At 48.3% G+C, this 17,682-nt stretch overlaps 1 protein-coding gene across 5 annotated transcripts in view; it reads right to left on the bottom strand.

Annotated features, from left to right (window-relative positions):
• The window catches only part of UCK2 (uridine-cytidine kinase 2), a 45,435-nt gene extending 27,763 nt beyond the window's left edge, over positions 1-17,672 (bottom strand). Inside the window, exons 1-4 of one of the 5 annotated variants that reach the window (XM_030571429.1) lie at positions 17,092-17,555; positions 15,173-15,175; positions 10,204-10,291; positions 9,294-9,466 (exon numbers count right to left, since the gene is read on the bottom strand). In XM_030571429.1, coding sequence (XP_030427289.1) covers positions 9,294-9,466; positions 10,204-10,225 — 195 coding nt within the window. In that variant the 5' untranslated portion in view covers positions 10,226-10,291; positions 15,173-15,175; positions 17,092-17,555. Of the gene's footprint in view, positions 1-9,293; positions 9,666-10,203; positions 10,365-15,172; positions 15,176-17,091; positions 17,556-17,637 lie in introns of those variants that run through there. The other 4 variants (XM_030571428.1, XM_030571430.1, XM_030571427.1 and 1 more) reach the window with 4 other exon arrangements.
• Between the last annotated feature and the right edge of the window lie 10 nt (positions 17,673-17,682).

Here is a 17,682-nt window from a genome sequence, read left to right as displayed (position 1 = left end):
GGAGATGCAGCATGTAGTTAATATTTGTAAGATCCTGCCCAAGCCCTGAAACTCATCAGAAGGTGCATACAACCCTTGAGTGCCCTGGGACCAAGCTGCCCCCAGAACCAGAGTTTATTTTGACAGCTGTTCCTTGGCAAAGTCTTTTCTAAACAGTGGCATCTATGTACAGACCTCAGGACAGGCTGCTGGGCTCCAGTTCTGCAGCTGGAGGGGAGAGGGATGAGCCAGTTAAATCTATGGTGCATTCCAAACACACACCCCCGCCCAGTAACCCTGGGTAAAAACACCTTCCAACCCAACACTTCTGTGATCGTATCCCACAAGACAGTGAGCCAGCCAAAAGGGACTTGAGAGGTCAAGTCCAGCCCTCTACGCTGAAGCAGGACCAAGTCTACCTAGATCATCTCTGACAGGGTGTTTGTCTAACCTGCTCTTAGAAGCCTCCGTGCTGGCGATTGCACAGCCTCCCTTGGGAGCCTGTTCCAGAGCTTAGCTACCCTTATAGCTAGAAAGTTTTTTCCTAATATCTAACCGAAATCTCCCTTGCTGCAGATTAAGCCCATGACTTCTTGTCCTACTTTCAATAGACATGGGAAACAATTGATCACAGTCTTCAAATATGTGAAGGGCGGTTATAAAGAGCACAGTGATCAGGTTCCACCCTCCCATGAGTCTTCTTCTCTCAAGGATTAAATATCCCCTTGCCTTGTTTTGTTTTATGCTTTCCTCATAAGTCAGGTTTTCTAAGCCTTATGATGTTTTTGTTGCTCTCTTCTGGACTCTCTCCAATTTATCTATATATCTTTCCTAGAGTGTGGCACCCAGAACCAGACACAGTACTCCAGCTGAGGCCTCACCAATGCAGACTAGGGTGAGACAATTATGTCCTGTGTCTTACATATGACGCTCCTGTCAATACATGCAGAATAATATTAGCTTTTTCACCACTATCACATTGTTGGCTCATATACAATTTGTGATCCACTATAGCTCTCGGATACTTTCCTGCAATACCACCACCTAGCCAGTTATTCCCCATTTTGTAGTTGGGGATTTGATTTTTTCCTTCCTAAGTACAGTATTTTGTACTTGTCTTTATTGAATTTTATCCTGTTGATTTCAGACCCGTTCTCCAATTTGTCAAGATCATTTTGATTTCTAATTCTGTCCTCCAAAATGCTTGCAACACCTCCAGGCTTGATGTCATCTGCAGATTTTATAAGCATACTCTCCACTCCATTATCCAAGTCATCAGTGAAAGTATTGACCATTACCAGACCTAGGACTGACCCACGTGTGACCCCACTAGATACACCTTCCCAGTTGGGCAGCAAACCATTGATAACTACTCTTTGAGTACATCTTCCACCCAGTTTCGCATGGAGCGTACAGTAATTTCATCTAGACCACATTTCCCTAATTTGCTTATGAGCATGTCATGTGGGACTATGTCAAAAGCCTTACTCAAATCAAGATCCCATTTACTGTTTGCTGCGGGGGGGGGGGGGTGAGGAGAGGGCACAGTCAGTAATCTTGTCCAACCTCCCCCCTTCCCAACACACACACACGCTGTGGCCAGTCCTTTATTTGAGGAGAGAGAAAGGAGAGCAGGAGTTCTCATTGGGATCTTTGGTTCCGAGAGAAAGTGGAGTTGTTGCAGAGAGTGTTTAACAGGCCTGTTAAGCAATACTAAGACCAGCGTTGGGAAATCATCTGGTGGGGGCACAATGGCAGGGAAAGTCTCCATTCAGTCCTGCACTTCTCTGGTGGAACTGCCTACAAGAGAGCCAGTTTCACCACTTCCTAAAAACCACTAGACAGCCATCAGACGATAATGTGCTTTGATTAGGCCCAGCATAGGCTGGATTCTGACAATGTGAAGGCTTTGTATCACAGCCAGCTCTTACTAGTAATGCATTTCACTGGACAACAACAGATGTTTAATAAAGAAGCTGCATTGTGGCCTCCTAGGCCATCACATTACTACTGATCCCTTGACAGTTCTAATCATGAGCATCAGTCTGAGTCCTCCTCATCTGCCTATTAGCGCTTATGCCAGCAACAACGCTTCTGCAACACATGGGCAGGGCTGACCTTATGGGTGGGCAACTGCCCAGATCACTGTGGCCAAGAGGCAAGGAACGGGATGGGCCTGGGGTGTGAGGCTGCGGAAGGGAGCTCAAGGCCAGGAGACATAGGTAGGGAGCCTGAGGGACAGAAGGGCCAAAATACAGGTTTGACCAGGGCACCATTTTCCCTAAGACTGGCCCTGCATATGGGCTTCAGAGGCACACAATCCAGGAGGCTTCTAGGTTAGTTCAAGTTTGTTTATCCTTTTTGAATTTCTTATTTTCCATGATCAGCTGGATCCATTTACTAAATGCTAACAAAAGCCTTCTTCCCCAACCCTCTAGAGAAAGCCTGGTCCCTTTGCAAAGGAATGGCAGCTCACCAAGAGCAGCATATGCTGCCTAGAACCCAGGCGTGGTGAGCGACAAGCTCTCGCTATACTCTCCTTCCACGGTCTAACACAGCTGCTTAGTTTAGAGCACCATTTCTCAAATGCAGCCACCAGGGCATTTCCCCGCAGCCATGACAGCATCCTGGGCAGTGACTGGGGGCAAAGGTAGCAAAGCATCGGCCCCTTCTCCCTCCCCCCCACCCATGTGTCACTTTGCACATCTTCAGAGACAGGTGGGCAGGGGTAAAAGTAACTTAACGGACTTACTGATACAAAAGGCAGCTGGGTCCTGGGCAAGGGTGTATGTGTGGCGCTCTGACCCCCTGGAAGGGGCACTGCCTCGGGCAGAAGAGATGGGGCTGGGGTCAGGGCTAGACTCCCCCAGCCAGCCCTTCAGCACTGCCCAGGGCTCCAGTGGTGATTTAAAGGGCCCAGGGCTCTGGCCACTGGCACAGTAGTGGTAGCGGTGGTTGGGAGTCCTGGGCCCTTTTAAATCACCAGGCCCCAGGGCAGCTGCCCCTTTTGCCTCCCCCCCTTCAGCAGCCCTGCTGATATGATCAGTTGTGTACTGGTGGCCACTTTCTTACCGGACCCACTTACTTTCACCTCTGCAGGTGTGGCATAATGCTGAAGGAGCAAGGTGAGTTCTCTACCTGGGGGAGGGCTTAACTGGGCTCAGACTTCAGTCCTGGGTGGTTGGGTGGCAGACACTTGGGGTTATTGGGTGGCAGACTAGGGCTCCAACCCTGGGGTTGCAGACTCCAAGCCCTGGCTGCACAGCAGCAGGCTTCAATCCCTGGCTCTGGCCATGTGGTGCTGACCCCTAATCCCACCAGTGGCTGCTGACCCCCATCCGTGTACTCTGACCCCCAGCTCTAGTCACTGACTAGGAGTGCTGGCTCCAGGTGCTGACCTTGAGCTCCAGCCACTGCCAGCCCTGGGTGCAGATCCCCAGCACAGGACTTGGGCTCTGGCGAGTGCCGTCTCTGGATGCTGAACCCTAGCCCTGCGGCAGCAGGCACAGACCTCAAGCGCCAGGCCCAAACTCAGCATCAGCCAATCCCTGGCCCTGCACTCTGACCCCCAGCCCTGACTGTCGACCCTGGGTTCCAGCAGGTGCTGGCCCTGGGCACCCATCCCCAGACACCAGCCCTGAGTACAGATTCCCAGCCCAGGTCACATAGCAGCAGGCACCAACCACAGGCTCTGGCAGGTGCTGGCCTTGGACACCAACCCCCAGTCCTGGTCACACAGCAGCAGGCTTGGGCGGGTGCTGGCCTAGGACAGATTCCTAGCTCTGGCTGTGTAGCAGCAGCTGGCACAGACCCCAGGCACCAACCCTGGGTGCTGACCCTCAGCCCCAGTCACACAGCTGCCTGGCATTGGATGCCAATCCCTGGCCCTAGCCATGCAACTGCAGGCACGAACCTCGGGTTCCAGTAGAAGCTGACCCAGGGTGCCAATCCCCAGCTGTCATAGTATAATTCCCAAATCTTGACCTTAGCGTCCAGGATATGGGTACTAGCATAAAGTTCTCTAAGCTTAATTACCAGCTTAGATTCTGTAGCGCTGCCACCAATCAGGAATTTTTAGGGCCTGATAACCTTTGGTCCACCCAAAAAACTTTCCCAGGGGACCCCAAGACCCAAATTCCTTGAGTCTCACAACAAAGGGAAATAAACCATTCCCTCCCACCTCTTTACCTCCTCCCAGATCTTTCCTGCCTGGGTACACTAGGAGATACCGTGAATCAATTCCTTGAAACACAACACAGAGAGATCAAGTTTCTCTCTCCCCTTCACCCAGAGGCAATACAAATTTACCTTTCCCTCCTTGCTTCCCACCAATTCCCTGGTATATACAGACTCAATTTCTTTGATTTTTCTAATTAAGGCTTAACAGGTCTTAAAAGCAAGCTTTTTATAAAAAAAGTAAAAGGTTTATCTCTGCACTTTAGATGGTGAACAGTTACAGGGTCTTTCAACTTATAAACAATAGAAAGAAAGTTTCTCCAGCAGAAACACAATTTAAGCTACTTCCAGCAAGTACACATATGCAAATAAGAAAACAAATTAAAAGACTATAACCGCCTTTTTTCTTACTCACAATTCTGGATAGATAAGAGACTGTAGCAGGGAGATTGGCAGAAACCTGGTTGCACCTCTAGTCCCGTCCAGGACCCAGAGAGAACAAAGCCAAATCCCAAACCCACAAACAAAGGCTTCCCTCCACAAGATTTGAAAGTATCTTGTCTCCTGATTGGTCCTCTGGTCAGGTGTTTGCAGGTCACTGTTTGTTAACCCTTTATAGGTGAAAGAAACATTAACCCTTAGCTATCTGTTTATGACACCAGCCTCAGGCGCCAACCCACACCTCTGACCACGCAGTGGCAGGGCCCCCACATCCATCCCCCCAGCCTCTGCCGCCTCACCCCTCCATCCAAATCCTCCCTGGTCTCTGCCGCCTCACCTCCAACCCCTCCATCCAGGTTCCAGCTTGCCAGGACTTACTGTAAAAAGTGATATTAACAAACATACAAATATCACTTTTCACAGCATTATTTTTATTATCGAGTCTGCAAAAAACCCTACATAAATTACAATTATCTGGATGTGTATATATGCATATGTATTTGTTTCTCCTAAAGTTAAATTAAGTAGTTTAGGGAAAAAAGTGTCAGTGTGGCCACTAGCAAGAGTTTTACCCATCTCTGACTCAATAACAGCAGGAGAGGCTTTTTTGCATGCGCACCATTGCGAGGAAAGCATCCGCTGTTATCTTCACTCTGGTGTGTTGCCAACCAAGTGTGTTACAACGGGCCACAGTTTTGCTGAGAGTTAGATGGATCTGCAGCTTTGGAATAGGAAAATGTCTCTCTCTTCCCTTCCCACCCCACCCCCAATCCTCTCTGGTTCTAACCAGGGCCAGCACATGTGGACCTTAAGAACTGATAGTCAGCCATACTTCCAGCCACAGGACATTCAAGAAAGCTTACTTGCCCTGCTGCAGGAAACCCCTTGCCTGGGTTCAGTGTGGTCCATAGATGTAAAGCATTCTTTGTTCTTCCAAGGACCCATTTGCCTTCTATTAAGGCAATCAAGAATATCACCAAAATTGGAGGCCTTGCCAGGAACCAGCTGGGCAGATCCCTGTTGTCACAGCTGCATACACACCTTGCCTTACCTCTGCCATCAAGCACGTTCTCACTTTCCTGCATCATGAGCCACATTAACTATAATACACCAGTTTGGGATATTAGAAGCACAAGCACCAATAAACTCTCCCTGCTGCTTCTGCTTGAGCATAGCAAGTTAAGAACGGACTACAAGAGAGCTGGCTATGAAGTCTGCATCAATCTGTTGAGTTCCTTTTAAAAGGTAGCATTGCAGTGTGTGTGTGTTTTGGCAGCAAGCAATCATTGCGGAGGGGAAATCAAAGCTGAGAAAGGAAAAGCCATCAGTACACCACCTTGCCAATAAAGAACCTCTTCCCTGTTTTACAGGAGAGCTTACTACTGCTGCTGAGCAGGTTTCACTTTGAAGTGGAGAACAACTGTGCCCTATTGGACTGTAATCCCTGGCCTTACCTTGTGGGTTCAATAGACTGCTCCGAGACACAGCACTTCAGCAGCGACAGACACAGTGTTACTGAGGCCATGTCTACATCTAAAATTTTGCAGCGCTGGTTGTTACAGCTGTATTAGTACAGCTGTATAGGGCCAGCGCTGCAGAGTGGCCACACTTACAGCAACCAGCGCTGCAAGTGGTGTTAGATGTGGCCACACTGCAGCGCTGTTGGGCGGCTTCAAGGGGGGTTCGGGGAACGCGAGAGCAAACCGGGAAAGGAGACCAGCTTCGCCGCGGTTTGCTCTCGCGTTCCCGGAGCCACCCAGCAAACCGCAGGGAAGGAGACCTGCTTGCTCGGGGTTCCGGCAACGAGAGAGCAAACCGGGAAAGGAGACCAGCTTCTCCGCGGTTTGCTCTTGCGTTCCCGGAGCCACCCAGCAAACCGCAGGGAAGGAGACCTGCTTGCTCGGGGTTCCGGCAACGAGAGAGCAAACCGGGAAAGGAGACCAGCTTGATTACCAGAGGCTTCCTCCTTCCACGGAGGTCAAGAAAAGCGCTGGTAAGTGTCTACATTGGATCACCAGCGCTGGATCCTCTACACCCGAGAAAAAACGGGAGTACGGCCAGCGCTGCAAACAGGGAGTTGCAGCGCTGGTGGTGCCCTGCAGATGTGTACACCTTCAAAGTTGCAGCGCTGTAACTCCCTCACCAGCGCTGCAACTTTCTGATGTAGACAAGCCCTGAGACAGCTATACAGAGCTAGGCCCATGCACTAAAGGCCTCACATGAGCCCAGGATACTTGAGTCACCAGAAAACTTAGTGCAAGAACAATTCAGCATTGGTTCCCAGATAGAGATTTCCACACACACCCTGCACCATCTATGGATTTTTTCAGGCACATGCGTGTTTTCAACAAGCAAAAGAACAGGTAAAGGCCACCCCCATTGCTGCTATGAAGGCCTGGTATTTTTAAATTAATCTTTAGGAAAAAACTAAGTGCACATAGCGCTATGCTCCTCCAGCTGCAACCAGGCATTTAGTGCCCCTGTAATGAGGAAGATCTCAGGTGCATTCTCACCTATGAACATGAGCATGTTCACCTGGAACACTTTTTAAACGGACACCATACGCTGGAAGAAATTCCATCCCTCCTCTGAACAGAAAAAGACAAAATGTACCTAGAGCAGCACTTTGCTGGGGTTTGCCTCTACTGGTAATTCAAACAACTAACTCACCATAAACCTCAGCCCAAGATATCTCCCTAAAGCTTGGCAGTTCCCAGAGTTTTCCCCTAGTCCCAGTTCTGTGTCCAGAGGAACTCTCCTACATTCCCTTACACCAGGGTGGAGTTAGAGAGTCACATCTGCCATTATGAGTCAGCATCTCCCAGTAGGATTCCAACACCTGCTACCAATCTGGGTCAACCAAACACCCCCATGCCCTCCCATCAGACACACATCTTTCTGGAAAAAAGAAAAAAAATCTGTTACTCACCATCATTCTAAGCAACACTTCAGATTACTGGAATAGTAATGGATTAGAGAGGGGCAAATATTTGTCCTTTCCCTCCTCCATCCATGTTGTCTGTGTATAGCCAGTTTCACTGTTTCCCTTATGGCCGAGTCTTTCATACACATTAAATACATTAAAGGAAAGCACAATTGTAAAACCACTGAAGTTACCAGAGGACTCTGAGGATGGTGTAGTACACAGACAGAGCCACACACATAAAAACTAGTGTGCAATAATTACAGCTCCAGTCCTGCACAGAGCTAAACAGGGCCAGAGCAGAAGTCAAGTGGGGGGGGGGGGCGGGGACGGGGATGGTGTCTGCTGACAGAATGAAACTGGTTTTGCTTTAAAGCTGTTATCTGTTATTGATTACACTGACAAGTTTAATATTAATGTGGAGAAGAAAGTGAGACTCTAAACGCCTTTCTCTAAGCGATAGGTATAAAATCCTAGGACCAGCTTTTCTAGGAGTGCTTGTACACATGGGCATAGACAACTGGGATCTGGGGAAATTCATTAATAATGAATAAAGAAAACAGTTCGGAATAGCTGCTCATCTCACTTTATTAAAAGTGGAAAAAATACTAAAGTTATATTCAACAGCTACTCTTTTGCAGCTCTACCCTCTGATAAGAGAGTTGTCTGTGGGCCGCCTGCAGCAAGTGGAGGAAGGGGCGGCAGGCACGCAGGGGAACTCCCCGCCCCAGCTCACCTCTGCTCTGCCTCCTCCCTCTGCATGCCATGGCCGCTTCACTTCTCTAGCCTGCCCGGCCTGCGGTGCTGCAAGCCTAGGAGGCGGGAGAAGTGAAGCAGTGACGGCTGCTCTGGGTGGAGGCTGCTCTGGGTGGAGACGGAGCAGGGATGAGCTGGGGGGGGGATGCCTCAGGGTGGAGGGGGAGAGCTGCCGCAGGGGGGGCTCAGGGCACAGAGGGCGCAAGGTGGAAGTCTGGCCTAAGGCACGAAACATCCTTGCACCGGCCCTGGAAGCTGGGCAGCCCCAGGAGAGACTGGGGAACAAGACACTTATCTGACCCCCATTCAGCCCAGCCATCCGTGCAGCACTGAGTCACCCCGGCAGGGAGCAGCGTCACCACCAGTGCAGAAAGGGGGGGGAAGGAGCAAGGGGTTAGAAACAGGGTAACCGTTTAGAGAGATGTTTACAGGAGCACAAAAGCCAGCAGGACCCATCTGTGTCGATTCCCTCACCCCAGTACAACTGCCACACAGACACCTGCTCCCCTCGGGGCCGGCAGGGGTGTCAATCAGGAGAGAGCCCGCCGAAGCCGCTGAGTGCCACCTGCTCGGGGATCAGGCCTTTGTGTCGGGCAGAGAGACAACACAAGGCAGGAAGCAGCCGCTTTGCGGAAAGCGGAGGCACCCACACAGCAGAGCCGAGCTCACTCCCCACGGCGGGCGGGTTGGCCGCGGCCAGACAATGTGCTACGAAGCCACGCTGCCAGTCAGCAGCCGCCCTGCCTTCCCGCAGCCGGCCGGAGCGATCCCAGTGCAGGAGGGGGACACGAGCGGCCTCCCTCCAGCCCAACGCCTCCTTAGGAGACGTACCCCATCGCGGCAACACGCCCCCACGTGTTCCTACAGCCCGGAGGGGGCCGGGGGCTCTTCAGCAGGGTCTCGGCTGGCACCCAGCCGCCGCCGCCAGCACAAGCCGCAGCCATGTGTCTGCTGCGCTGGGTTCCCCGTGCACCGACGCGGGGACCAGCTACCCCCGGCTCCACTGTCCCCCACTCACCTTGCCGCTGGCTGTGCCGCCGCTGACCCCGATCAGGAAGGGCTCCCCACTGCCGGGCTGCTCGTGCTCCTGCAGGCTCTGCTCGCTGTCCCCTGCCATGCTGCTGCTGCTGCTGCTGCTGCTGCTGCTGCTACCGCCGCTCAGTCTCCGGCTCACCAGGCGCCTTGGGGGGGCTGGATTTATCTGATGAGTCAAGGAAAGGCCTTCCTCCCCGCCTGGTTCACATCCCCAGCGTGCGGCTCCCTGCCAGGTGCCTGCTACAGCTGCACATGCTCCCACCACCCGGGCTGATGCTTGGGTTTGCAAACTGGCTGGGGCTCTGGAGCCGCAGAGACCCAGCATCCTTCCGCCCACTGCCTCCTCCAGCTCCTGCTGAGGACGGAGGACAAAGCGGAACGTGTCCGGAAACGCCTCCTACAACACCTGTACTCAGTTAACTCTCTCTAGCACCGAGGCCGTCTGCTCCAGGTTGACAGCACTGTGAGTTGTGTTATGCCTCTGAGGCTCCAAATCTTCCAATTATCCTACTTTGCTTGCTTCACCCCTGGGCTGGGCCCCTTTCATTTCCAGGGGAGGCTGCCCAGGGAGGACACCCTGATTTTGGACTGAATGCATTTGATGAATTCATTCTCTTTACCCAAAATCAGTTCAGAGCAGCCCTTTTAGCTATGAATTTCCCCAAGCCATTTCCAGAGATTCAAATCAGCTTCCACTGAAATGCCACTTGGGTTGAACCACCGGATTGCTCATGATGGGAACTCAAATGTCACCCATCCTAGGTTCATCACCCTATCCCCCCATAGCCCTGATCCAAGCACTTACGTGCATAATGTATGCACTTAACTTTAAACACATGAATAAACTTAAGCACGGTCAGGGCCCAAATTCCAGCACTGACCACTCAGGATACAAATTGTGAGAGAAGGAAGCATTGAGAGGAACTGGAGTCATCTGTTCATCAGTGCCATCTCTCCTGTCCCCACATCCCTGCAGAGTGTCTCTTGTAATGTCAGAGGGTCCCACCTCAGCACCAGTTGTGCTCTTCTTCTGCTAGTGCCAAGTAAGGAAGTGCTATAGGCAGAGAAACAAATGAGAGATTCCTGCAACGGTGATTTCCAATGGGATTCCCATGACCCCTTACCAATTTTAAAGCTGTGATTGGGGGCACAGTGCCATGCACAAGGAACCATCAAAAGTTTGTAACAAATAATACAACAGTGCCACAGCACTTCAGTGCTCTGGGCAATATTTAGGCCTAGATCCTCAAAGGTATTTAAGAGCCTAATTTCCATTGGCACCTAAATACATTTGAGGATCTGAGTCTTAGCTGCATTTCTCCCATTGTAGCCATCTCTGTAACTATTCATAGTATCTTCAGGTCATTTTGCTCTCCTTGTGCCCACACAGACCTACACCAGATTCTACCTTCTCTGAGGTCAGAGTTCAGTTTCTCTCCCAGATGCCCATCATTGAATTTTGTCACCTATTAGTAGCCACAGTCCAATCCCTGTCTTAAAAGCAGGGATTTTTTGGCATATAAAAGCAATTGAGAAAACCATGAATAAAAAGATAGGATCCTGTCTTGTTAGGATACTATGAAAAACTAGGCCAAGCCAGCACAAAGCTTATGTTACAAAATACAGAAATATTACCTATGGCATATCAGAATAAAGACTCTATCCCAGTCTAAAGTTATCTTTCAGTATCCCCTTTGTCTTAAAAAAGCATATGTAAGCAAGGCCAGGTCTTCACTAGAGACTTACACTGGTGTAACTACGTTGCTCAGGAGTGTGAAAAATCCACACCCCTGAGCGACCCAGTGATGCCTACCTAACCCGATGTATGCAGTGCTCTGTTGCTAGGAGGGCTTCTCCCATTGACATAGCTACCGCCTATTGTGGAGGTGGATCAATTACATGGATGGGAGAACCTGTCCTGTTGGTATAGTAGCTGCAGCATTTTAAGTGTAGACCTGCCCAGTGTAACAAGAGCTCCTTTTCTCATAGATAATATATATTTTGTATTTCCCCAAGAATTAAGATCCAAATCCTCAACGGTATTTAGGTACCTAACTCCCATTGAAATCAATGGAAGTTAGGTGCCTAAATATCTTGAGGATCAAGGACTAAACTCTTTGTAATGGAGATGATAGGCAAGACACTACTTCAACTTTCAAAAACAGTCCAGAATGGTAAAATGGAAGTGAATCAAGTTCAGGTACCAGTTTGTGCTACATATAAAAAACAATACAATTTCCTATACACAGGCTAAAAGCTTACTAAAGCTCATCTGTCAGTCTTATGGGATCCTAGTCGGCCAAAGTCTTTCCCACCCTTCCACAAGGTTTGGGCCCCTGTTAGACAGAAGGTCCTGTCTGTTTGCTGGATCAGAAGGAATGCCCTGAGTCAGTTTAAATGCAGCCTTTTCATACAAAACCCCCTTCTTTGTCTGTTGGTCTCTGGAAAACCCAGATGGAACCATATATGCAAGCCTCCCCCAGGGGTGCTACCTCTTTAGAGATGTTACAATCTGAGTGATTCATCTTAATACTCCCCATTGTTTTCGGTTCCTGAAGGAGCCATGGTAACCTATCTGCGGTAGGTGTACAGTAATACATAAGCTGTAATACAGTATGGTCCCCAAACATACTGCATGCAGTTGCAATATCTGTCACAATTGATTTTTTATGCTTCTCCATCCCATTAAAGATTGTTATTTTGGATTATTTTTCCCCAGGTGTATTAGGTTGCATTTCTCCAATCTGAACCTCATTTTGTTGTTTTATACCCATGTGTCTAAACTCTCTACAAGTCTGATCCAAAGATCATTGAAGTCAACCAGTTTTTCCATTGACCTCAATGAGTTTTGGATCAACCTTAAGTGAGTCAACAAGTCCAGTATCCTCCCTTTAGCACAGTGGTGTCCAAACTGAGGTACGCGAAATGTTACAGGGAGTTCTCGGGGAAAAAAGTTCCTAATGGCAGACAGAGCTGTCCCTAGGGACCCAGGACAGCAGGGGGCCAGCAGCCCGGCGCCCCTGGACTTCCAGGAGCTAAGCAGATCAAAGCAAGCATATTTATCAGACTGAGGAGATTTAAACTTCAAGACTCCTTATAAGAAATGGAAAAGAAGGTGGATATTTTTTGCTGTTTTTAAAATTAAATACACAGCTAGTATTGTTATTAAAATTATGAAGAAAAAGTTTAAGCTTTGTTTTAACGTGCATTATTTGCTGGACTGCTCAACACCTGAATGCTTGTGTAGGAGGAACGATTTGAGTTGGCTTCTCAAATACTGCATTCTGTTTCACATCTGATACTCCTTGATGAAACACAGGAGCCTTGTCTTATAACAGGCTTATTCAAAGTGATACAAGCTATGAAAGTGAGATCCTGGAAGAGTGTTGTTATTTTCATAATGTAATAAAAATACTGTAATGATCAATAATTAATAATAAATAGTGTCTAATAAGCACATCATAAAAACAAATTTTATATTTCCAAGATCGCTGCTTTTATAATTTATACTCAGGTAACGGAGAAAATCCCTGGAAACATTCATTTTTAGGAGGGGTTTTGTAAGACTTGACATTTTAGTTAAAGGGCTTCAAGGGTTGTTAAAGTTTGGGAACCACTGCTTTAGCAGTATCTTAGGTTTCATAGGATGGCTCATAGTGCGCCTTCCCACATGTGCAGTAATGAGGGGAAGGAAGACCCATGAAGACTAACGATAAAGAGCAGGTAATGGAATATTTATAACATTCAATTATAGAATATCAGCCAGTCTTGATGATCTGCATTGTTGAGTATTAATGGGATCAGCAAATGAACTGATTATACAGTTTTGAAAAATCTTGACAAATGGGGAAGTATTGAAAGACTGGATGAAAGCAAATGTAATAGCAGTGTTCAAAAAATGAAAGGATCCCTTAAATTTAACATTTATTCTTATGAGAATAATGGAACAAATATTAAGAGGGAAAAAAACCTGAACATTGTCAATAAACAGGTGGAGTTATAAAGCACAGATATTGCAAATGAAAAGGGGTCAATTGTGGCTTTGCACAGGCCCCACATATGGGCCAGTGCATTGTGTTGCCCTACGAGCACATCAGGAAGCAGATTGTGACTGAGGAAATCAAAATGGCCAAGACTCGAGATCCTCTAAGTATTTAACTGTCTGATTCCAATTGATTTCAAATGGAGTTAGGCATCTAATTACCTTTGAGGATCTTGGTCAATGTGCCTACTAGTCCCCTCAGCTCCAGGTGAGGGGGGGAAACATACCCTGCCCCAGCTTTATACCTATACATCCCCCAACACTAAGCAGTGGTGCTAAGGTTGCCTACTCCCCATCTCTTCCTGCCCAAATGTGAAGAGGGACAGCCCCTTGAAAACAGGAAGCTAGTGCAGGGAAGCAAGGGAGTACTTTTTGCTCCCTTACTCCCTTTTGTAGGATGGGCCACAATCTGGCCTAAACTTTGATGCCTTTGTTTTGATAGTATTGTTACCCCTTTTGACATGAGCGGTTGGCCAAAGTTTGGGGCCCTGCAGATTTTTTCCACTAGGATGGGGTCGGGTATTTCTTTGATGTAATCCTGTTTATTTACAAAGAATGTACAAAGTCATGTTTCCCAGACACAGCAGGAATCAAACAACAGCTTTGCTCACAGCTTCAAGATTCTTTTTGGCAACATCCACCTTGAAAACTCTTTCTAGGCTTTTCTCATGGCCATGCACTGTGCTTGTTCAGGTCACCCATGTCTGGACTCTGGAGCTTCCTTGCTGCCTTCTCTGGTGTTTCTCCCCGTTCCCTTCTCTCTCCCACACACATAACTCCACACAACAATACCCAACAAGAACCCTCCGCCCACATCATTCTAAGTCCTGAGCAGACTCACATGTGTGTGCTTGTATTCTGGTTTGATGCCCCTATTGTTTCTAACATTTATTCTGAATGAAGGACTGCTGCTTCATGCATCAGTTTCAATAATATTCTGCCCAGCCCACAACAGTATTAGGCCTGGTCTATGCTTGCAACTTAGGCCAACATAACTACAGTGCTCAGGGATGTGAAAAACCCATCACCTAACCCTCAATGTAGACGCAGTTAGGTGGATGGAAGAATGCTTCCATTGTCCTACCTACCTTCATTCAGGAAGGCTAAGTTCCTACAATGATGGAAAAATCCCTTCCATTGCTGCAGTTTGCATTTATGCTATGGGCTTACCAAGGCATAGCTATGGCACTGTAACTATGTATGGCCTGGTCTACACTAAAAAGTTACATTGACTTAACTATGTACCTCATGGATATGAAAAATCCACACCTGAGTGACGTAGTTAAGCCGACTTAAACCCTGGTGTAGACAGCGCCAGGTCAACAGAAGAATTTTGTCAACCCAGCGTGCCACCTCTCAGGGAGCTGATTACCTATCCTGGTGAGAGAATCCTTCCCGTTGGTGTAGGTGGTAGTGTCAACACTGAAGCACTGCAGGCGTGCTGCTGTAGTGTTTCAAGTGTAGACAAGCCCTAGGTCACTAAAGCACCCATAATGTAGACATGGCCTTATTTAGGGCCAGATTCTGCTACCCTTACTCATGGTGTGAAGTACCAGACTCTGCAAGTAGTAGAAATGATTTCAGTGGGCCTATCAGACAGCATGAGTAAGGATGGTGGAACCTCCAGATCTAAAGGGCTAGATTGTACTTTCAGACAGTCCTGGGCGAGCGTCAGTGCATAAACAGCATGACTCCAGAAGCAGCCTCAGGAGGAAAGGTGACTCAGAGATATCTCTTGGAAGCACCACCTTCTCTTGGTTCCCCTCTTGCACAAGGGTAGTAATCTACTGGTAGCCTATGCCAGCAGCATATTATAACACTTCCTTATCCCTCACTGGCTCAGATGTGCTGGCCAGCACATGGGGAGGCAGACTCAAAGCTCCAATATTCCCTATCCTTCTCTGCTCACTCACTCCAAAGAATGAGTAAATGGGCACCACAGCACCTGTTTACTTTTGCCCACTTAAGTTCCAGGTAGCTTCTGCAGGGTGAAAGAGGAGTCTCCCCCTCATGCTCCTGTGCTAATGCATATTTCAAGTCAAAATCTAGCCCAGGGGTAGGCAACCTATGGCACGCATGCCGAAGGCGGCACTCGCACTGCCGGGGTCCTGGCCACCAGTCCGGGGGCCTCTGCATTTTAATTTAATTTTAAATGAAGCTTCTTAAACATTTTAAAAACCTTATTTACTTTACATACAACAATAGTTTAGTTATATATTATAGACTTGTAGAAAGAGACCTTCTTAAAATATTAAACTGTATTACTGGCACATGAAACCTTAAATCGGAGTGAATAAATGAAAACTCGGCACACCACTTCTGAAAGGCTGCCAACCCCGATCTATCCCATAGCTAGTGGATGAAGTAGATGCACTATATTTGACTTTTACTAAAGCATGTGATACCATCTTATGAATCACTCTTGAAATTACTTCAAATTGGCTTGAATAGGAACTCTGTCATGTGGACTGAAAAATGGCTGAAGGACCATAAACAAAGAGTAATAGCAATGTATTGAGCTATGGGGAGGATTTTAACAAGTCAGTGTTGGGTCCAGTCTTATTTAATACCCTCATTAATGATTTGGAGGAGACAGTAAAGAGCATGATGTCACAGATGACACTGAAGTGGAAGGAACTGTGAATACTAGTGATCACAAAGAAAATAATGAAAAGGAACCTAAGGTCTGAATCAAACCCCACTTAATCCACTTTGACATTGACTTCAGTGGCCTTTGAGTCAGGCCCTTAATGAGGGTAAATATATAGAAATAAACCAACAATGTGAGATTCAATTTAAAAAAAAAATGCAGACTAACACACCTGGGGAATAATAATCCAAAAACCTATCTAAAAGAAAGAAAAAAAAACTTGGAAAAAAGATAGAAAATAAGAGCAAATTAGAAACAAGCTTGCAAAAGGACACAGCTGTAGAAAGGCCAGTAAAAATGTACACGGTAATCATTACACAGCAAGGTAGGCTACAGCTCTTAACGTGATCATACCTGAAATAGACTATTTTTTTGAAGAACAAATTACCAAAAAGATATTGACAAAACTGGAGGAAATGTAGAGAAATCAACAAAAATGACTAGGGAGCTGGAGGGATTGGTTCATAAAAAGAAGCATAAATAAATAGTTATTCCATGGTACGGTGACCAGATGTCCTGATTTTATAGTGACAGTCCCAATATTTGGGGCTTTGTCTTATATAGGCACATATTACCCCCCACCCTGTCCCGATTTTTCACACTTGCTGTCTGGTCACCCTATTCCATGGCCACTAAGAGAGAACTAAAGGGGATACATGTAGAAGTAATGGGATGAAATTAGGAAAGCAAAAAATTATGCTGAAAGACTTTGGGGGGGTCTCTTAACAGAAGTTCAAGAAGCCACATTGTTCTGGACACTTAAAATTAGACTGTTCTATACAAAATGTAAAGTAGGGAACAATTCCTCACTGAAGGACTATGCACTAGGTATTTGTCATCTATTTCTAAGACAGCATCACGGTGGAAACGTGTCCCTGATTTTCACCCAAGATAATCTGGGGACTAATAAGGCATTCAGTCCTTGAGGAGGAAGCTTGGGCCAATGGTTTGCTCCGGACTCAGGAGACCTCTGATTTGCACAGGCTGTCTTGTGCAAGTCACGTAGCCCCTCTGTGCCTGGGTTCCCCACCTATGAAGTGAGACTAGTGACATTGGGAGGCGCTCAGCTGAAGGGGGCCATGCACGTACCTAAGGCAGCACTGGGCTCTCCTGGGTTGCGACAGCCCGGGGGCTCTCCGCGCTGCCTACCAGCTGGGCGGGTCCCGGGAAGCACCTGCCCGCTAACAATGGCACCAGCGCGGCACTCTGAGGAGCGCTCCCGGGCCGGGCTCCCCCAGGACGGGGCTTTGGGGAAGGCTCCCAGCCTTTGGGCGAGGGGCTGCCCGGGGCTTATCTATAGCGGGGCCAAGAGCTCGGCACGCGCCAGGGCCGGGGGGAGAACTCAGCACCCGCCAGGGCCTGGCGCTGATAATACATCGCGGGCGCCAGGCCCGGCTCCGCACCCCCCACAGGCTGAGGAGGAAGCCGCGGGCCGGCCGGGCACTCAGACCAGCCTGGCGCTAGGCACGCTGAGTCCGGCGCCCCCTGACCCAGGGGCTGCAGAAAAATCCCCATGAGGCGGAGGCGGGTTCCAGCTTGAGGGAGTGAGCGGGCGGCGGGGCGCCGGCGCGAGATGAGTGTAACGTCACTATTGGCAGGCTGCTCGCCCAACTAGCAGCTCTTCCCGCCCCTCACCTGTAGGCGGGATTTCCGCTTGGCGGTGCTCCTTGTTCCCGGAAC

This window comes from Gopherus evgoodei, chromosome 8 (assembly GCF_007399415.2).
Source record: "Gopherus evgoodei ecotype Sinaloan lineage chromosome 8, rGopEvg1_v1.p, whole genome shotgun sequence".
Taxonomy (NCBI): Eukaryota; Metazoa; Chordata; order Testudines; family Testudinidae; genus Gopherus; species Gopherus evgoodei.
Note: the sequence above shows the minus strand (reverse complement) of the source record. Positions and strands in the feature narration are given on the sequence as shown.